Raw genomic sequence first — 17,641 nt, 5'->3', positions numbered from 1 at the left:
TTTTTTTCCTGCCTGTGCATTCACTTGATTGGCTCATTATGCCTGCGCTACGTCTCTGATTGGTTTTCCCCGACACTTCCTTGGCACCTGATTGATTCTGCGGCCAGTCTCATACCGGCCCGTTGATTGGCTCGCTGTGTCGGTATCACACCTGCGATTGGCTGATCCAGGATGTGTCATGCGCCCGATTGGTTCCCTGTTTCCAGCGCTTGCACGCGATTGGCTCCCTGTCTGTTTCCTGTCTGTGATTGGCTCTGTGCGCCGCCCTGGTGCAGGTGATTGGCTCGCTGCTTGCGCTGGGTACCAGTTTCACTGTGTCAGTAATCCTGGCTCTCTCGGTGAATCAGGCTCCGTGTTCCCCAGTGTCGGAGGGATTTAAATCTGTCACAATGGTCAGCAACGTCAGGTTTAAAAGCCGAATGCTGAAATCGGGTAAGTCCCATTTATTGCAACAACACAAATAAAAACCGATTGACGATTGCCCTCGGTCTCTTGTTGTGTTACTGAATGAACCTTCCCATTCACTGCCTCTCCTTTCTCTGCACGGTACGCCGGCTGCCGATGGGCGTCGCTGGGATACTGAACCTGCCGTATTTCACCGACCATGCGACCGGTGCCGCTTTCCGCTCGCTGCTCTTGCGCGATCCAGAGGAGAAGGAGGTGAGTCCCAGACATTCCTTAATTTAATGGCATTGAGCCGGCTTCGGTGCGTTTGCGATGCGCCCTCTTTCCGCGTGTAAATACGCTCAGTGGTAGTGCGCTCTGAAATGGAAATGGGCTGCGTCGGATCTGACGGGTAATTTTTCATATTATTGCGTCCCGATCGGAGAGTTTAAATTTTCATACCGGCATGACCGAGCTGGGGTCTCGGGATCCCTGCCCGGACCTGTTTCTGTCCCCTCGATCCACTTGGCAGCGCTATTCCCAGAGGGCTGCGTTCACTCGCCTTGTTATTTTCTCCCCCCAGCCCATTTAAACATCTCGGTTCATCTTTGTGCAGAGATTTGCAAAGCAAATGATGCCGAGCTGCCTGGAGCCGGCAACAGCAGATTGCAGCCAAGAGTAAGGGCTGGGGAGTCGAGCTGGGATGAGTTCAACATGCAGGAATCCAGTGGGAACGATCCCATAGTAATGCCACCTCCATTCGGTTGGGACCATGTCTGGCTGTCAGATCCCATACTTTGGCTGCAGTTTGAGACAGCTTGTCCCGAATGATCTTGTATCTCTCTGTGAGATGGGTGTTGGTGTGCGAATGTATCTTACTGTAAAGGCAGTAAACACTGACGGTTGTGCATTTGGTTTGGAATCATCTTAACCTTAGCACTAGATACTATTTATTCTTCAGGAGTTATGCCGTGCCCACTCTCTTTTACTCCGCCCCTGAAATCTGTCCACAGGCCACAGTGTATCTAGTTGCCAATTTTTCTAGGTTGCATCAGGTTTGAAGTTGACATTGAATTATATATTTTAAAAAACCTGACTTGGCAGCCCAGCTCTGCACAGTGATACTGAAAGGTGTTTATGGTACTTCTATATTTTCCAAGGGGTTGGGGGTGGGGGAGACCCAGGATCCCTGAATAATACGTTCCCCTGTGTATTTGACCTAGTGCCTCATCTGCTAAGGAAGGGCCCGTTGAAAGCATGAGAGGTGAAACCCATCACGAAACGGGAGGGGTTCCGGCTCCACGTGCTTTTATTTGTAACTGGCGATGGCAGCTTGAGAGACAGGTCGTGATAACTGGGAAGTTTGGCTCATTTATATCCACGAGTGCAGCAGATTGGATGGGGGAGGGGGCACTCTGTTTGCTGCCTTTGGCAAGTAATAGGAAATAGGAAAAATACGCTGACTGTTCAGAACACGTTGTCTGGGAGTGTGCGGGGCCCGTGTCGAGGGTCGGCCTGTGATTGGCCTGATTCAGTGTGTTGCCTGTCTGACCCGTGGCGCAGTACACACCACGTCCTGGGCCTCGGATGTGAAGTGAACCAGAGCTTTCAAAACCCAGGGTGGGAGATTTTCAGTCATGAGCTATAAATACTTGAGGCCTTACCTTTGCTGAATATTTAGTAGCGGTTAAAACCACAAGCTGCATCCATCTCATGGCTGCAGGGGAAGACCAGTTGGCATTCACATAGTCTTCTCTTTCTTAGCCTCTTTTCCCTGCTCAGTGGTAACACGCTCACCTCTGAGTCAGAAGGTTGAGGGTTCCAAGCTCCACTCCAGCGGCTTGAGCACATAAACTAGTCTGCCGCTGCAGTGCTGCATTGTCAGAGGTGCTGTCTTTTGGATGAGACGTTAAATTTAGGCTCCATCTTTCCTTAGGTGGATGTAAAAGATCCCATGGCACAATTCCAAGAAGAGCAGGGGAGTTCTCCTGGTGTCCTGGCCAACACTTAGCCCACAATCAACTTCACGAAAACAAATGATCTGGTTATTTATCTCATTGCTGATTGTGGGACCTTGCTCTGAGCGATTTGGCGGCCTTGTTTCCCTACATTACAACAGCGACTACACTTCAAAAGCAATTCATTGGCTGTGAAGCACTTTGTGATGTTGTGAAAGGCGCTATATAAATGAAAGTTCTCTCTTTTTCCATTAGAAAAAATCGTACACTGGTTTGCATATTGGTGCAGCCATTGTACATTTGTTTGCGTAGAATCTCCAGGTATTGAAAGTAAGGGCCAGTTTTTGTTGTATATGTGCATAAGTCCATGGGGCACTACTGCACGGAAAAAGGAGTGAAGATCCATAACGCTTGGTCTCTGCTCCATCTCTAGAAGGGCGAGGTGGGTGGAAGAAACTCCCACCTGCAATAGGTGGGATCTTTGTTATTGAATTCAAGTGATGTTGGAGCTACATTATGTCTTTATCCAGTTTTCACAGCATTTCCAAATCATGCCCATAAAAATGGGCATCCGGGGTTGTTAGGGACTGAGCCATACCTGGAAGTAAATTTAAAGGGCCAGGAAGAAAATTCATTCAATAGTTTCTAGGCCTTTTTTTTGGCCATTATTTTCTTTTCCTTTTTCTGCAGAAACCTAGGTTCTCATGAGCCTTTGTGCCAATTGTTTTAATTTCCTTTGCCCCCAGTACCATATTGGCACCAATGGGGTTTCTCAATCGAAATCCCGCTATCTGAGGTGATTGGAAGAAGAGGAGGACCGTCAAAGAGATACCAGACAGGTCAAGCTGCATGAGATATGTGCTGTGCCCGCCCATTGGTACCTGCACACCTGCATCTGTAGACAGAGGTGAACATACCGTGCTTTGGTAGATGACTAATAGATAAGGAGGCGCCAACTCTCAAGGTAGTTTGTGACAACAGACCCCATTGGCACAGATATGTGTGGATGCCTGACTATTATGCTGGATGGTTCTACAAAGGTACCCCAATCACGACATATCATGCTTTATGCAATGCCTGTATCAGCAGATTGAATGCTGGTTGACACTGTGTAACCTTACCTGGGGAATGTCTGTAACATACTGATCACTATCATGTATCTCAGTGCAGGAATGCCTGCAATTAGTGCTGGCTGGTACTGTGTAACATAGTGTGATATTGCAGTATCAGTGCAGTATGGGAGTGCGCTCCTTAGCTTGGGGAGGGCCCCTGCTTTTGCGGCCTGGTATTGTGTAATCTATCTTGGCCCATGCCCATGTCATTATGCATATTTACTTGGAATTCTTTAAGGTAACTAAATTGGTTGACAATGATTTTTTTTCATTCAATATTTATTGTTTAGATTTTCAGAAAGCATTTGATATAATTCCACATGTAAGACCTGTTTAAAAAAAAAATTAACGATCATAGAATTAATGGAAATTAGCTATTTAGATTGGAATATTGTCTTGGTAATATGAAGCTCTATGTGGTGGCAATGATGAGTGGAGTACTGCTTGGATTTGTTATGCTGCTTTTGATAGTAAGGTACTTCTAATAACACCAGTACTCAGTTTGGGTTCTGCAAGGACCACTCAGCTCCAGACCTCATTACAGCCTTGGTGCAAACATGTACAGAAGAGTTGAATTCCAGAGGTGAGGTGAGAGTGACTGCCCTTGACATCAAGGCAGCATTTGTCCAAATGTGGCACCTTGGAGCCTGAGTAAAACTGAGGTCACTGGCAATAGGGGGCAAACTCTCCAATGGCTGGAGTGATACCTAGCAAAAAGGAAGATAGTTGTAGTTGGTGGAGGCCGATCATCTCAGCCCCGGGATGTCGCTGCAGGGATTCCTCAGGGCAGTGTCCTAGGCTCAAATATCTTCAGTTGCTTTATCAATGACCTTCCTTCCACCATAAGGTCAGGAGTGGGGTTATTCGCTGATGATTGCACAGTGTTCAGTTCCATTAGCAACTCCACATGCAGCAAGACCAGGACAACTTCCAGGCTTGGGCTAATAACTGGCAAGTAACATTCACACCACACAAGTGCCAGGCAATGACCACCTCCAACAAGAGAGAGTCTAACCATCCCCCCTGACACAAGGGCATTACCATTGCCGAGTCTCCCACCATCAACATCCTGGGGGTCACCATTGACCAGAAACACAAATGGAACCGCCACATAAATGCCATGGCTACTAGAGCAGGTCAGAGGCTGAGTTTTCCGTGGCAAATGGCTCACCTCCTGACTCACCAAAGCCTTTCCACCACCTATAAGGCGTAAGTCAGGAGTGTGACGGAATACTCTCCACTTGCCTGGGTGCAGCTGCAACAACACTCAAGAAACTTGGCACTTTGCAGGACAAAGCCGTCCACTTCATCAGCACTCCATCCATCAACTTAGACAACTACTCCCTCCACCACCGACATACCATGGCTGCAGTGTGTACCATCTACAAGATGCACTGCAGCAACTCGCCAAGGCTTCTTCGGCAGCTCCTCCAAAACCTACGATCTCCACCACCTAGATGGGCAAGGGCAGCAGGTGCATGGGAATACCATCACCTCCAAGTTCCCCTCCAAGTCACACACCACCCTGACTTGGAAGTATATCGCCGTTCCTTCATCGTCGCTAGGTCAAAATCCTGGATCTCCTTGCCTAACAGCATTGTAGGAGCACCTCCATCACATGGACTGCAGCGGTTCAAGAAGCAGACTGTCCACCACCTTCTCAAAGGAAACTAGGTATGGGGAATAAATTCTGGTCTTGCTAGTGATGCCCATATCCTGAAGAATGATTAGAAAAAACATTAGATTTGCTGAACATATCAAACTCTATGATCTTGGTAGATTGAAACTATTCAAAGCAATCCAGAGTAAACAGATGTATAATACATTATGGAAATGGCAGATGGTAATAAATGGGGATCAATGTAAGGTACTGGGACAGCGAGCATAAAACATATGGACAGAATGCATGTGTCCTATTTTGAAGGAGGCTGGTGGATTGTGGGTTTGGATGAGGGCCTATTGCACAGAACACATCATCAGTTGCCTCTGTATACAGGGAGGACACCACTAAAAATTCAGCCAGACTTAGGGGAATTTCATTGCTCTCCTGTCAAAGATACAGCAGGAAACTGGCAGAAACTCCATGGAATTTCCAAGCTAGATTGTTGCAACTCAGGAGTCACCCAGGTGCAAACTGATGCTGTAAACTCGTGTGGAGCCTAAACACCAGCACAGACCAGTAGGGCTGAATGGCCTGTTTCTGTGCTGTAAATTCTATGTAATTCTATGTAAATAAAGTCAAAAGTTTTGTCTTATAATACTCCTGTGAAGCGCCTTGGGATGTTTTACTACATTAAAGGCGCTATATAAATACAAGTTGTTGTTGTTGTAAACAAAGACAAACAGTTGGAATACAATGGATGGGTTCTGTGTTCTATTGCCCTGGTGAGCTGCAGGATTGGGGTAAGCCCAATCCCATTGGCAAATATCATCAGCTGCCTCCACTCACAGGGAGGGCACATTAAAAATTCGGGGAGTGGAATTCACCCAAACTGACTTTAACAAAACAAACTCAAGTGGTAAACCAGGAGAAATCAAACAAAGGGTTTGATGCAACGTCAACCGAACATGATTGGCATCCAATGAGCTGCAGACACTACTTATTGGTGTTCAAAACTCATTCAAGCATAAACTGAAGCTCTAAACATAGACATGCAGATGGAAGACAATGTAAGGTCCTCATTTTGTGATAGGCCAGAATTATGAGATTGGGTAAAGCCCATCTCCATAGTGATAGGTTAAATACCTTGCCTGAAAAAGTGGAAACCATCAAAGGTTCAGGGAGAGTTGTCCCGTACAAACAAATCAAGGGAACCCAACGGTACAGTACCAGGCAGTGAGCCAATAGACACCATCCCTTGGTATTCAGTGATCAGCTGGGGTAAATTAAACACTGGTAACTCATTGGAATACAATAGATAGGTCCCATTTTGGATTAAAGCTAGTGTCAAGCACTTCTGCTTAAAGAGAGGGAGTCACCAAAGCTTTAGGGTGGGGTGGCACACTCAAATTCATTTTTTAAACAAAATTCAATTAAAATGAGAAGTTTGGGGTGTATTAAACAAAAGGCACTTCAGTAGACAATTCTCGCTGTCAACTCATAGTTATCTAAGCCCAAATTAAAGCTATGAACAGAGACAAACAGTCAGAACCAAATGGATGGATCCCATTTTAAAGCAGGCTGGTGGGACAGTGGGATTTGGGAAAATGCAACTGTCCCAGAATACATCAAATGCTTCCCCTTAAAGGGGCAACCCCACTAAAATTTCCGAGTGGCTCGCCCAAACTGGTTTGAAACATAACAAAACAAACATTATTTAAAAAAACAAAGGGGCAAAACCAGGGGTAATCAAAACCGTGCATTGTTCATCAGGCATGAAAGGCATCCAGTGAGCTGGTAGACACCAGATTCTGGTATTCTCGGGTAACCAAACTAAAGTCGTGAACAGGGGTTAGAACACAATGCATGGATCCTATGATAAATTAGGCCAGTAATACTAATCCTACTAGGATTTCACAAATAATTTCCCTAAAGCACTGAGAACACTAAAGTTTAAGTGAGGGGTGACCCACTCAAACTGGATCTTAAACAAATCAAATAAACAAAAGTATCTAATATAACAAAAGCAAGTAAAAGGTGGAAATCAAAACAAAATTGTCAAAGGGTCCTCACCGATCACGGAAGGTATCTATGAGCTGACAGGCACCACATTTGGGTGTTGAACAGTCGCCCAGTCACGAACTATGGACAAAGCACCAGAACACAATGGGTGGGTCCTACTTTAGAGAGGTCAATGTTAGATTAAGCTAAACCCAATCCCACCAGGATAGAACAAGTGCATCTCCTTAAAGGGGCAAGACCATTTCCAGGGAGCCATGGTGTGGAGATGCCGGAGTTGGACTGGGGTGGACAAATGTAAGAAGTCACACAACACCAGGTTATAGTCCAACAGCTTTATTTGAAGTCAGAAGCTTTCGGAGCGCTGCTCCTTCGTCAAGTGACGAAGGAGCAGCGCTCCGAAAGCTTGTGACTTCAAATAAAGCTGTTGGACTATAACCTGGTGTTGTGTGGTTTCTTACATTTCCAGGGAGGATAGCTCATCTAGACTGATTTCAAAAGAAAAATAACACAAGTAACTAAAACAACAACATCAAATCAAAACAATGAATTCAGGCTAAAACAAACATTCCATTCAGTGTCTTCTGGTCACAGGGATCATCCAGTGAACCAGCAGACAAAACATTCTGGCATTGAACATGGACAAGCTGCCAGCACACAATGGATGAGTGCTTGTAAGGAAAGATGGAAAACAAAGTAGCTTTAGGTGTCATTATTGAGCATTCACTGCAATTACCTTTTGATGTGAGGCTGTTAGCAATGGCAAAGATAATTAGTAGTGAGATGCAGCTGGAGAAAATTTGATTCCAGGTTATTTTAGCATTTTGAAACTCACCAGTAAACTCACGTTTGGAACACTTATGTAATTTTGGTCACCTGATCTTCAAAGAGACATGGCTGATTGGAGATAGTTAAGAGAAAAGGAACAAGGATGATAATAGACTGTTCTCACTGCAGAAAGGAACATCAGGAGGGAACATAATGTAACTCTACAAAATATTGAAAGTGCACATAAGGAGATATCATCAGGTTATTTAACCTGTAATTGTGTAACTGTAGGGCATAAATTGCCCAGCAAGATTAGATGAAATGCTCTCCTCAGCATCACAGTGTCGTGAACAAGTCCATCAAAAGCAGTTAATATTATCAATCAACTCCTTTAAAGGAAAGCTGAATAGTTCTTTAATAAAGGGATCAAAGATTAGTTTAGACAAAGATAATGAGTTACTTTTTGAAATCATATAGTTCCTGTCTGGTCAACGCCAATGCAAGTACAACCCATACTAAAGTTAGGTTACAGTCTGATTGGTTCAATGCTAAGGCACTGGGCAACACTGGTACAGGGACAGCCCATGCTGAGGTACTGGTCAGCACTGGTACAGGGACAGCCTATGCTGAGGTACTGGTCAGCACTGGTACAGGGACAGCCCATGCTGAGGTACTGGTCAGCACTGGTACAGGGACAGCCCATGCTGAGGTACTGGTCAGCACTGCTACAGGGACAGCCCATGCTGAGGTACTGGTCAGCACTGGTACAGGGACAGCCCATGCTGAGGTACTGGTCAGCACTGGTACAGGGACAGCCCATGCTGAGGTACTGGTCAGCACTGGTACAGGGACAGCCCATGCTAAGGTACTGGACAGCACTGGTCAAGGGACAGCCCATGCTAAGGTACTGGTCAACACTGGTACAGGGACAGCCCATGCTAAGGTACTGGACAGCACTGGTACAGGGACAGCCTATGCTGAGGTACTGGTCAGCACTGGTACAGGGACAGCCCATGCTAAGGTACTGGACAGCACTGGTATAGGGACAGCCTATGCTGAGGTACTGGACAGCACTGGTACAGGGACAGCCCATGCTGAGGTACTGGACAGCACTGGTATAGGGACAGCCCATGCTGAGGTACTGGACAGCACTGGTATAGGGACAGCCCATGCTGAGGTACTGGACAGCACTGGTACAGGGACAGCCCATGCTGAGGTACTGGTGGAATTATGGGACTGAGATCTGTGGAATACGAGAGGTCTGGGTTGAGTAATGAATATTGTTATGTTAGATTGATATCTTTGAGGTTTTGCTTGATTGGCTTTCGGCGATGGAGAAATTTCACATTTCTTCATCTTCTCGGAAGTTTAAGTTGTGGTTAATCACTTACCTGATGAGACTGAGTGAGCTGAGGAGAGTGCATCACTGTTGTAAAACAGACCTGACTTTTGGAAGAAACAGTCTTCACGGTCCAAATGGATATTCCATATTTCATGCATTAGTATAGGGTTAGTATGAGCTGTGTCTACATCAGCACTGACTGGAATGGTGGGCAGTGCCTCTATTGGTGTTGCTAAGTTTCTTAGAATAGCATGTGTCTGTATTGTAACCGACCAGTTACCTTAGTGTGGGCTGTGTCTTTATTAATGTTAACTGGTACATAAGTCCAGTTGGTGCTTGGCGCAACACTGATCAATGCATTAGTGCAAATTGCACCTGATTTGCCCTATTGCCACCACAATAGGCTAAGCTACACCTGTTAAGTATGTGTATTGTATTGAACAATTAACACAAAGACTTAAACGTATAACTCAAACAGGTCTTTACTGGTTGGAGGTAGGGACTATACATAGGTCTTTACTTCATGCCCACAGGCGGGAACTGAGGGGAGATCAGTACCCACAGTACTATTTATACCCCTATGGCCAGGAGTGGTACTGCGTATCACTACGCCCAACAAGTAGTGCAGTCCTGTCCATAGGTTCAAAGTAGCACACATATTACATACACAACATTCCTCCCTTCCTAGCTTTACAGTCATCTCCCCATTTAACATAACGTAATAACATATATACATATATAACTTCATGTCAAAACAGATCACAGATTCAGTCTCTGCGGAAAACAGTTCACAGATTCAATCTCTGTGGTGGAGTCGGTTCACGTTGCTGGAGTGACTCATTCAATAGTCCTTCCATGGATTTAACAGTTTGAACTTCCGAACTGAATTGGCTCCGTTCGGAGGGACCACGTGTGTGATCTGGTAGAGGTAATAATGGTTCAGATGGGTCATCTTCTGTTTCGACTTTTCCTTTTCTGCTTCTTGGAGACTCTCTGGGCTCCACTGTCAGCTGCCAGCTGCATGCGCAGTTCCTCCTTCTCTCCCTCCTTTTTCCATAGTAGAGCCACCTTCTCCCGATGTTCCGTAGACTTTCGGTGCTCCTCCATGATTTCTGTATGGTGGGAGTCGAAGTTACAAGTTGGGCAGGACAGGACATAGTAATATTCGGTGTCGTCCTGATCTAGGCCAGCGAGAGGGTCTTCTATTTCCTCCATACCCAGCTGGGCGTTAGCCAGCTTTTGTTCCAAGTCCAGACATCTTTCCTGAAGAGACTTCTTCATGCGTACCTCTTCATCCAGCTTTTTCTGGGCTTTCAGCAAGTCGTTTACTAATGACCTCATTTGAGATTTTACTACTTCAACTTCTTTTGGAGATTGATTGATCGGACTATTCAATCCCTCTACCGGAGCAGCTGTTTCAGCGGCCTGTTGTTCTACGTTGACGTGAGTCAGCGTACTTTTGGCATCCAAGGGCTGCTCTGTTGCAGTCATCTCAGTCTGTGTTGCCACCTCAGCTCTTCCAATAACCTTTGAGAGCTCCGAACCCCTTTCGTTTGAATATTGAAGTTCGTGTTCAAGTTTTTCCCATTTCAGAGTCCTGTCCTTCAGCATATGCAGGAGTTGGCTGACCGTTAACTCCTCTGACATCAGACGTTTTGTGTGCTCCTGCTCCATTTTCTCCATCAGCTGCTTCTGTTGTCTTTCCAGATTCTCCAACTCTATATCAAAGAACTCTTTCGTTGCATTCAACTCTTGCTCGCTCCCTCCCGGGCTCTGGCTTACCCGCTCGCGCGTTTCACCGCGGCTCTTATCAGGGATTGCGATCGCCCTTATCTTCTCCAACTTCCCCAGCCCTGTCTTTGCAGCCAACACTGCACGGCTTACCCCACCACCTAGGTTGAACAAGGAAACTGCAGAAAGACTTCTGTCAGTCGCTGGAAGCTGTCAGGATGTTTGCTGCACTCCAGTGCTCAGTCGCTGATGGAGGCTTCAGAGTCCTAAAGCCTGTCGCTTCTAGTGGGGTGGTGATGTTTGAAACCTCTCTTCAACTGCCGCAGGGTAAGAACCTGACTCGTCGCCAGTGTTAAGTATGTGTATTGTATTGAACAATTAACACAAAGACTTAAACGTATAACTCAAACAGGTCTTTACTGGTTGGAGGTAGGGACTATACATAGGTCTTTACTTCATGCCCACAGGCGGGAACTGAGGGGAGATCAGTACCCACAGTACTATTTATACCCCTATGGCCAGGAGTGGTACTGCGTATCACTACGCCCAACAAGTAGTGCAGTCCTGTCCATAGGTTCAAAGTAGCACACATATTACATACACAACACCAGTATGTTCATGTAGATTGTGTTGGCACTGACTGAAACTGTGGTGTTGCTGAGCCTGTATTGGTGCCAATCGACATCTTAGCACAACATTCCTTGGGCTTATTGTTGTTTAGTCACATGACAGTAATGTGCACCCGCCTATTTCCTGCAGGCTTCCCATTTTGATTTGTGATGTTTTTTTCTGCTGGATTCTAATCAGATGTGAGATATCCTGCTAAAATGAGGGATGATTAAGTTATGTTTGGATGAACAGATTGGGACTGAATTCAATCTGCTGTTTAAATGAGATACGAGATTACTTATCAGAAGAGGGGAAATAGAACTTGACTCATTTTGAACCCTTTTAAAGAACTGTTCTTTTCACGTTGAGAAGATCTGAAACACAGCAAAGTGGTCAAATCACAGTATTCCCTGGTTTTGGATGGTCCAAAAATTAGATGTTGATGCCTGTTTCTCTATAGTTCAGAGGATTATATTACTGAAGCGAGAAAGACTTTTAATGTTAAATTCCATCCCCAGACAAACTGGATATTTCACCCATTAATTCTCCATTATCTACCCCTTAAGGAACAGTGGAAAGTATCTCACAGAACAATGGAAATCAATGTCTCCTGCCTTAAGGTAGTTTAGCTCAGTTTGTGCAATCACTTAATTAAACCTATGAACAGCACTCATTCCAGTTCATCAGCAGGAAAAGGCTCAGGACCACAATTGTGAAGTCAGTTTCAGATCAAGCTAACAACCTGAAGACACAGGAAATAGAAAATCTTCTAGACACTTATTAACCTTCGTTCAAAACAAATGGGTTTATTGTCGTGGTTAAAGATTTTTTTGTTTCCTCACTCCTAATTTTATAATCTCCCCTTTTCTGAAGGGGTTGACTCCATGCTGGAATAGACTTACACGGGAAGCAATCACCCTCTCCGTACCACTGGTGAGGGGCCATTATTCATATGTGATTCTCGACAGTGAATCAGGAGGCAATTCAACTGTGGTTGCCATGACAGCCAAGTCCAATCCTATCCTCACCCAGCGTTCACACACGTTGACTTCCGGCAGCGGTCACTGGATCGTGATCGGGAGTGGGTTTCTTGGCTGATTTTCTGCTCTTTTACTGAGGAATGCTGAGGCGAGTGGTAGCCCCCTTCCTTCTGCCCCATCTGAGATCAGCACAGACCAGAGACGAAACCTGGGACCTTTCTGATCGGTATGACTCAGCTGCCCACTGGATAAATTCGCTGAACTATGTTTATTTTTAAAAGTGATATTCCTCAGAATATGTCACATTATGAAACTCAGATGAGTGACTGTCACCCTAATGCAAGAACTATTGGGATATCACACCCTGTGCAGTCTGACTGGAGTTATCAGATTCAGATTCAGATTAATTTATTTGCCATATGTAACAAGTACAATGGAATGCTTGTTCCCCGTAGGGACGCGTCAGCTATACATACAGCGCCGTGTTCAGAGTCAATACAATGGCTTCCCGTGGCAGTGGGAGCACGATGTCCCTCAGCCGCTCCGTCCTCCTCTTCACCGCGGCCTCCTCCTCACTGTTGCCGGCTCCACATGTGGTGGCCTGCTTCTCCCGCTCTGGCCACCATGCCCGGCTCCCCTCCTCCCATCCGGACTGCGAGTTACCCGAAATGGAGCTGCCGGCTGACGTGCTGCAGCGTGTCGTGAGTCTGCTGCTGCTGCTCGTTGCGCTGCGCTCCTCTGCCCGACTCGCCGAACACATCGTCGGGATATTAGGAATATTAGGAACATTAGGAACAGGAGTAGGCCATTCAGCCCCTCGAGCCGGTTCCACCATTTAATTAGATCATGGCTGATCGGCACATCAACTCCATTGCTCCTTTGATACCCTTACCTGACAAAATTCTGTCGATCTCAGTCTTGACGGCTCCAAATGACCCAGCATCCACAGCCTTTTGGGAAAAGAGTTCCAAATTTCTACTCCCTTTTGTGTGAAAATATTTTTACAAGCGATTTTCCATATGATTCCCCCAGGTAATCGGATAATGGACGCTGAGTGGCTGAATAATTTGTCTGCAGGAGGTTGAGTTGGTTTCCTTTCTACTGGTTTCTTCTATTGGAACCTGGTGGTCTGATGGAATTCCTGGGGAGGCTGATGAGGAGTCCAATTGCAACGAACTGCTCTTGCAGATTAAAAAGTCAAAGGTTAATATAAAAGAGGATGACAAATTAAAAAAGCAAGCTATTAGAACATGAGGAATGATTTCCATAAAACTTCTCATATCCATGATCAAATCCGACAGAGTTATTGAAAGCGGCTTTGTTCAGGTTGACAGTCTGCCGACCTGATCGCATCTGTGGAACAGAGGAGATGCTTGGTGTGAATAGGTTACACCACTAATGTGTATGTCTCTCCCTCTGTGTAAGCATAGATATGAGATCAGTGGCAATGGACTGGGTATTAGGATGGTATGTGCAGTTAATCTGATTAATCGGGGGTTAGTGGCCCTGATCACAATTGCAAGACTGGAAACACTCTGAGTTTGCATTCTCCAGTTCAGCAGGGTTGCTTAGCAACACCAACTTCATCAGTAGGTTACCTGCTTGGTAACCTGACTGGAAAAGAAAATCACAAAAAATTACTCTCTCAAGTTCACAACAGCAAATATTTCCTCCCAATTTTCTGCTCCTCCTCTCAAAGGAATGAATTCTTGCTGTATACAGGTCCACGGGTAACAGCAACCTTTTGGTGGCTTGTCCAAGTTCCTCATATGTGAGCCTAGACGGTGAGAGTCGGTAGGCTATTTGACCATGGGGGGAGGGGGCATGCAGTTGAGCCTGATCCCGGTTCTCACTCAATGTTCGCACATGCACACTTTCCAGCGGGAGTCACCAGTGATCAGCGTCATAGCCCTTGGCTTCCTAGGCTGGGGCACTGAAGGCAACCGTGGCATCCAAACTGTGCCACATCTGAGATCACCAAATTCGGCACAGACTGGGAATTTGACCTTGGACTGCCTGAGTGATACCTTTACACACTAGGTCATTGGGGGAGCTGGTAAAGGCCATTTTAATAGTCATTGGCGTTAATTGAGGCTCATGAGTAATAAGCACGTCAGTATTTTACCTGGTTAACGCGATAAACTGGGACATATTGAGTATTTGTAATCTCACTGAGTATAATGGGGATTCCCTGTACATCGCACGATCTAATACATTGATTGTTGGGCGGGGACTAGGAGACAGAGACTGGGCATGCGGATGAGGGATGGAGCAGGCGTAGGTATTAATCGCCAGCAAAAGCAAAATACTGCAGATGCTGGAAATCTGAAATAAAAACAGAAAATGCTGGAAATACTCAGCAGGTCAGGCAGCATCTGTGGAGAGAGAAACAGAGTTAACGTTTCAGGTCGATTAAAAAAGAAAGACTTGCATTTATATAGCACCTTTCACAACCTCAGGACATCCCAAAATGCTTCACAACCAATGAAGTACTTTTGAAGTGTAGTCACTGTTGTAGTGTAGGAAATGCAGCAGCCAGTTGCGCACAGCAAGCTCCCACAAACAGCAATGTGATAATAGCCCAGAAATTCGGGTCGGGGGCTCCCCGCGGGTGCAAGCCCCCGACCTGCACTTACCTAGCGCGCCGGCAGTTGAGCTGTAGGGCCCCGTGGGATTCCGATCCTGGGCCTGCTCCAACTGCCGGTGCGCAGTGCTTGCGTGTCCCAGGGGCGCAGTTAGTTCGATGCGTCCCCTGGGATCACGTGGGCCATGGGCAGCCAATCGGAGCAGGGAAATGCCCATTCATAAGTCTTGACAAGAAGAGCTGTCAAGACTTATAAATACTACGGCCCCAAAATAGCAGTAAACCTTCAACTAAATTTTTTTTTTAAATCACATTTTATAAATAAACTATAAATTACATTAAATAACTATTTTAAACAATAATTTAAATTTTTGAAAAAAATAATTTTATATTCTAACGGGGCTAAAAATAAACTTACCTTGCTTTAAAGTATTTAAAAATAATAAACCTGTGGAAAAAATGTTTAAATTTTAATTATTGACCACTTACCTTGTAAAAAGCAGGCCTTACACTTGCTTTTTAAATTTCTAAATTCTAAAGACTTACCCTCACGGAAAAACCTGTAAAAAAAAAGTAAGTTCAAAGCGCACGCGCAGACTCCCCCGTGCACGCGTCCGACCTCTGAACCCCTTTGTTCAGAGGAACGGAAGTGCCGGTTTCCCGCGCATGCGCAGTGCATGCACGAAACCGGCACTTCCATCGGGCTTACGGGTGAGTGCCCAGCACGTACTCACCCGTGGAAACCCGAATTTCTGGGCCATTGTTACCTTGATTGAGGGATAAATATTAGCCAGGACACCAGGGATAACTCGCCTGCTCTTCTTCGAATTAGTGCCATTCGATCTTTTACATCCACCTGAGAGAGCAGACAGGCCTTGGTTTAACGTCTCATCTGAAAGATGGCACCTCCAATGGTGCAGCACTGGCGTGTCAGCCTAGATTTTTATGCTCACTTTTGTCTCTGGTGTGGGTACTATGAACCCAGGACTTTCTGACTCAGAGCTGAGTGCTACCTACTGAGTCACAAACTGGAAGAAGTTAAAGATTAATAGCTTTTAAGGGGGAGCGAACAAAAGGGAAAGGTCTGTGATAGGATGGAGGGCAGGAGTGATTCAATGACAACAGGGATGATGGTGCATGGCAAAAGGGGGCGGGGCTGGGTCTCAAGCCATTTTGACACCTCCCTGCTTTGTTTGTGCTGAGGATTGCAGTATCCCCTGGTAAACACGGCGCGGTGCTTTCTCTGTGTGCTCTCTCCAGCACCGTCGCCTCTTTTAAATGTCGCAGTTTGGTGCTGAAGATCTCCCGCTGGATTCGGAGATTACTGTTAAAAAAATAAGTAAGCGTTCCCTTTGGAAGAGCCGCATCTGCAGCAGTGACAACACCGACACACGGATCAAGGCCAGGCTTCAATCTGTGCAAACATCCAGTGCATCACTGCGCGTCCGCAGCTCACTCTGCATTAACTGGACGGTGCTGTGGTGGGCGAGTGACTGAAGGGTCTCAGAGCCGGGACAGGCTCTCACAGCAGCGATTTCACATCTCGCTGTGATCCCAATTCCCAGTCTTTCATAAACAGACGGGTTTTGATTGACAGTCTCTGCAGCTACACTGTGTGCCGCTGCAGTTGTGTTTTCCAACGTATTAACTAACAGATGAAACGGTGTCAAAAAAATATAAGATCACCTTAGCTGTCCCGTGCTGCATTGCTAGTTGCTAAAGGGCACATTGCACCATTGACAGCTCCTGCAGCCTGGATCACATGGGACTAGGCGTGGGCGGACTGAAATAATCGGAATGGTCGGGTTCACAAAGCCTGCTCTGCACCATTTCTCTGTGCCTACTCCATTCATTTCTTTTCCATGCAGAGAGTGTAGAAAATTTAAAAAAAAATAAGGATCACTCTGCTTTAATGCCTCGGTTTTAAAATTCTCATCCTCGTGTTCACACCCCTCCACGGCCTGGACCCCTCCCTATCTCTAACCTCCACCAGCCCTACAACCCTCCGAGAACTCTGGGTTCCTCTGATTGTGGCCTCTTGTGCAGCTCCCCCCCCCCCCCCACTCCCTTCGACCTGCCATTGGCAGCCGTGCCTTCAGCCATCTCGAGCCCAAGCTCTGGAATTCCCTCCCTAAACCTCTCCGCCTCTCTCTCCTTTAAGACCCCCCTTAAATGTGGCTGATTCTTACCTGCCCCCTGAAATGGCCTAGCAAGCCGCTCAGTTGTACCAAACCGCTACAAAGAAGTATACAGCGCTTCAAGAAGGCGGCTCACCACCACCTTCTCAAGGGCAATTAGGGATGGGCAATAAATGCTGGCATTGCCAGCGACGCCCACATCCCAGGAACGAATAAAAAATAAATAAAACCTACCCCTTGGACCAAGCTTTTAGTCACCTCCTTCTTTGGCTTGGTGTCAGTTTTTGTCTGATAACGCTCCTGTGAAGTACCCTGGAACGTTATCCTACGATAGAGGTGCTATGTAAATGCAAGTTGTTGTTGTAATATGTGCAGTCGGTTCAGTGGTGCCCACCCTCCCCATGGTATTGGAAGAG

The 17,641-nt window shown here is 46.1% G+C and overlaps 1 protein-coding gene across 1 annotated transcript in view; it reads left to right on the top strand.

Annotated features, from left to right (window-relative positions):
• The first annotated feature begins 302 nt into the window (after positions 1-302).
• Positions 303-17,641, top strand: part of septin5a (septin 5a) — a 173,913-nt gene continuing 156,574 nt past the window's right edge. Inside the window, exon 1 of the mRNA XM_085961952.1 lies at positions 303-660. Within this exon, the coding sequence (XP_085818078.1) occupies positions 508-660 (153 nt within the window). The 5' untranslated portion in view covers positions 303-507. The remainder of the gene's footprint in view (positions 661-17,641) is intronic.

This window comes from Somniosus microcephalus, chromosome 19 (genome assembly GCF_052327205.1).
Source record: "Somniosus microcephalus isolate GS21.2 chromosome 19, FLI_Smic_1.0, whole genome shotgun sequence".
Taxonomy (NCBI): Eukaryota; Metazoa; Chordata; class Chondrichthyes; order Squaliformes; family Somniosidae; genus Somniosus; species Somniosus microcephalus.
Note: the sequence above shows the minus strand (reverse complement) of the source record. Positions and strands in the feature narration are given on the sequence as shown.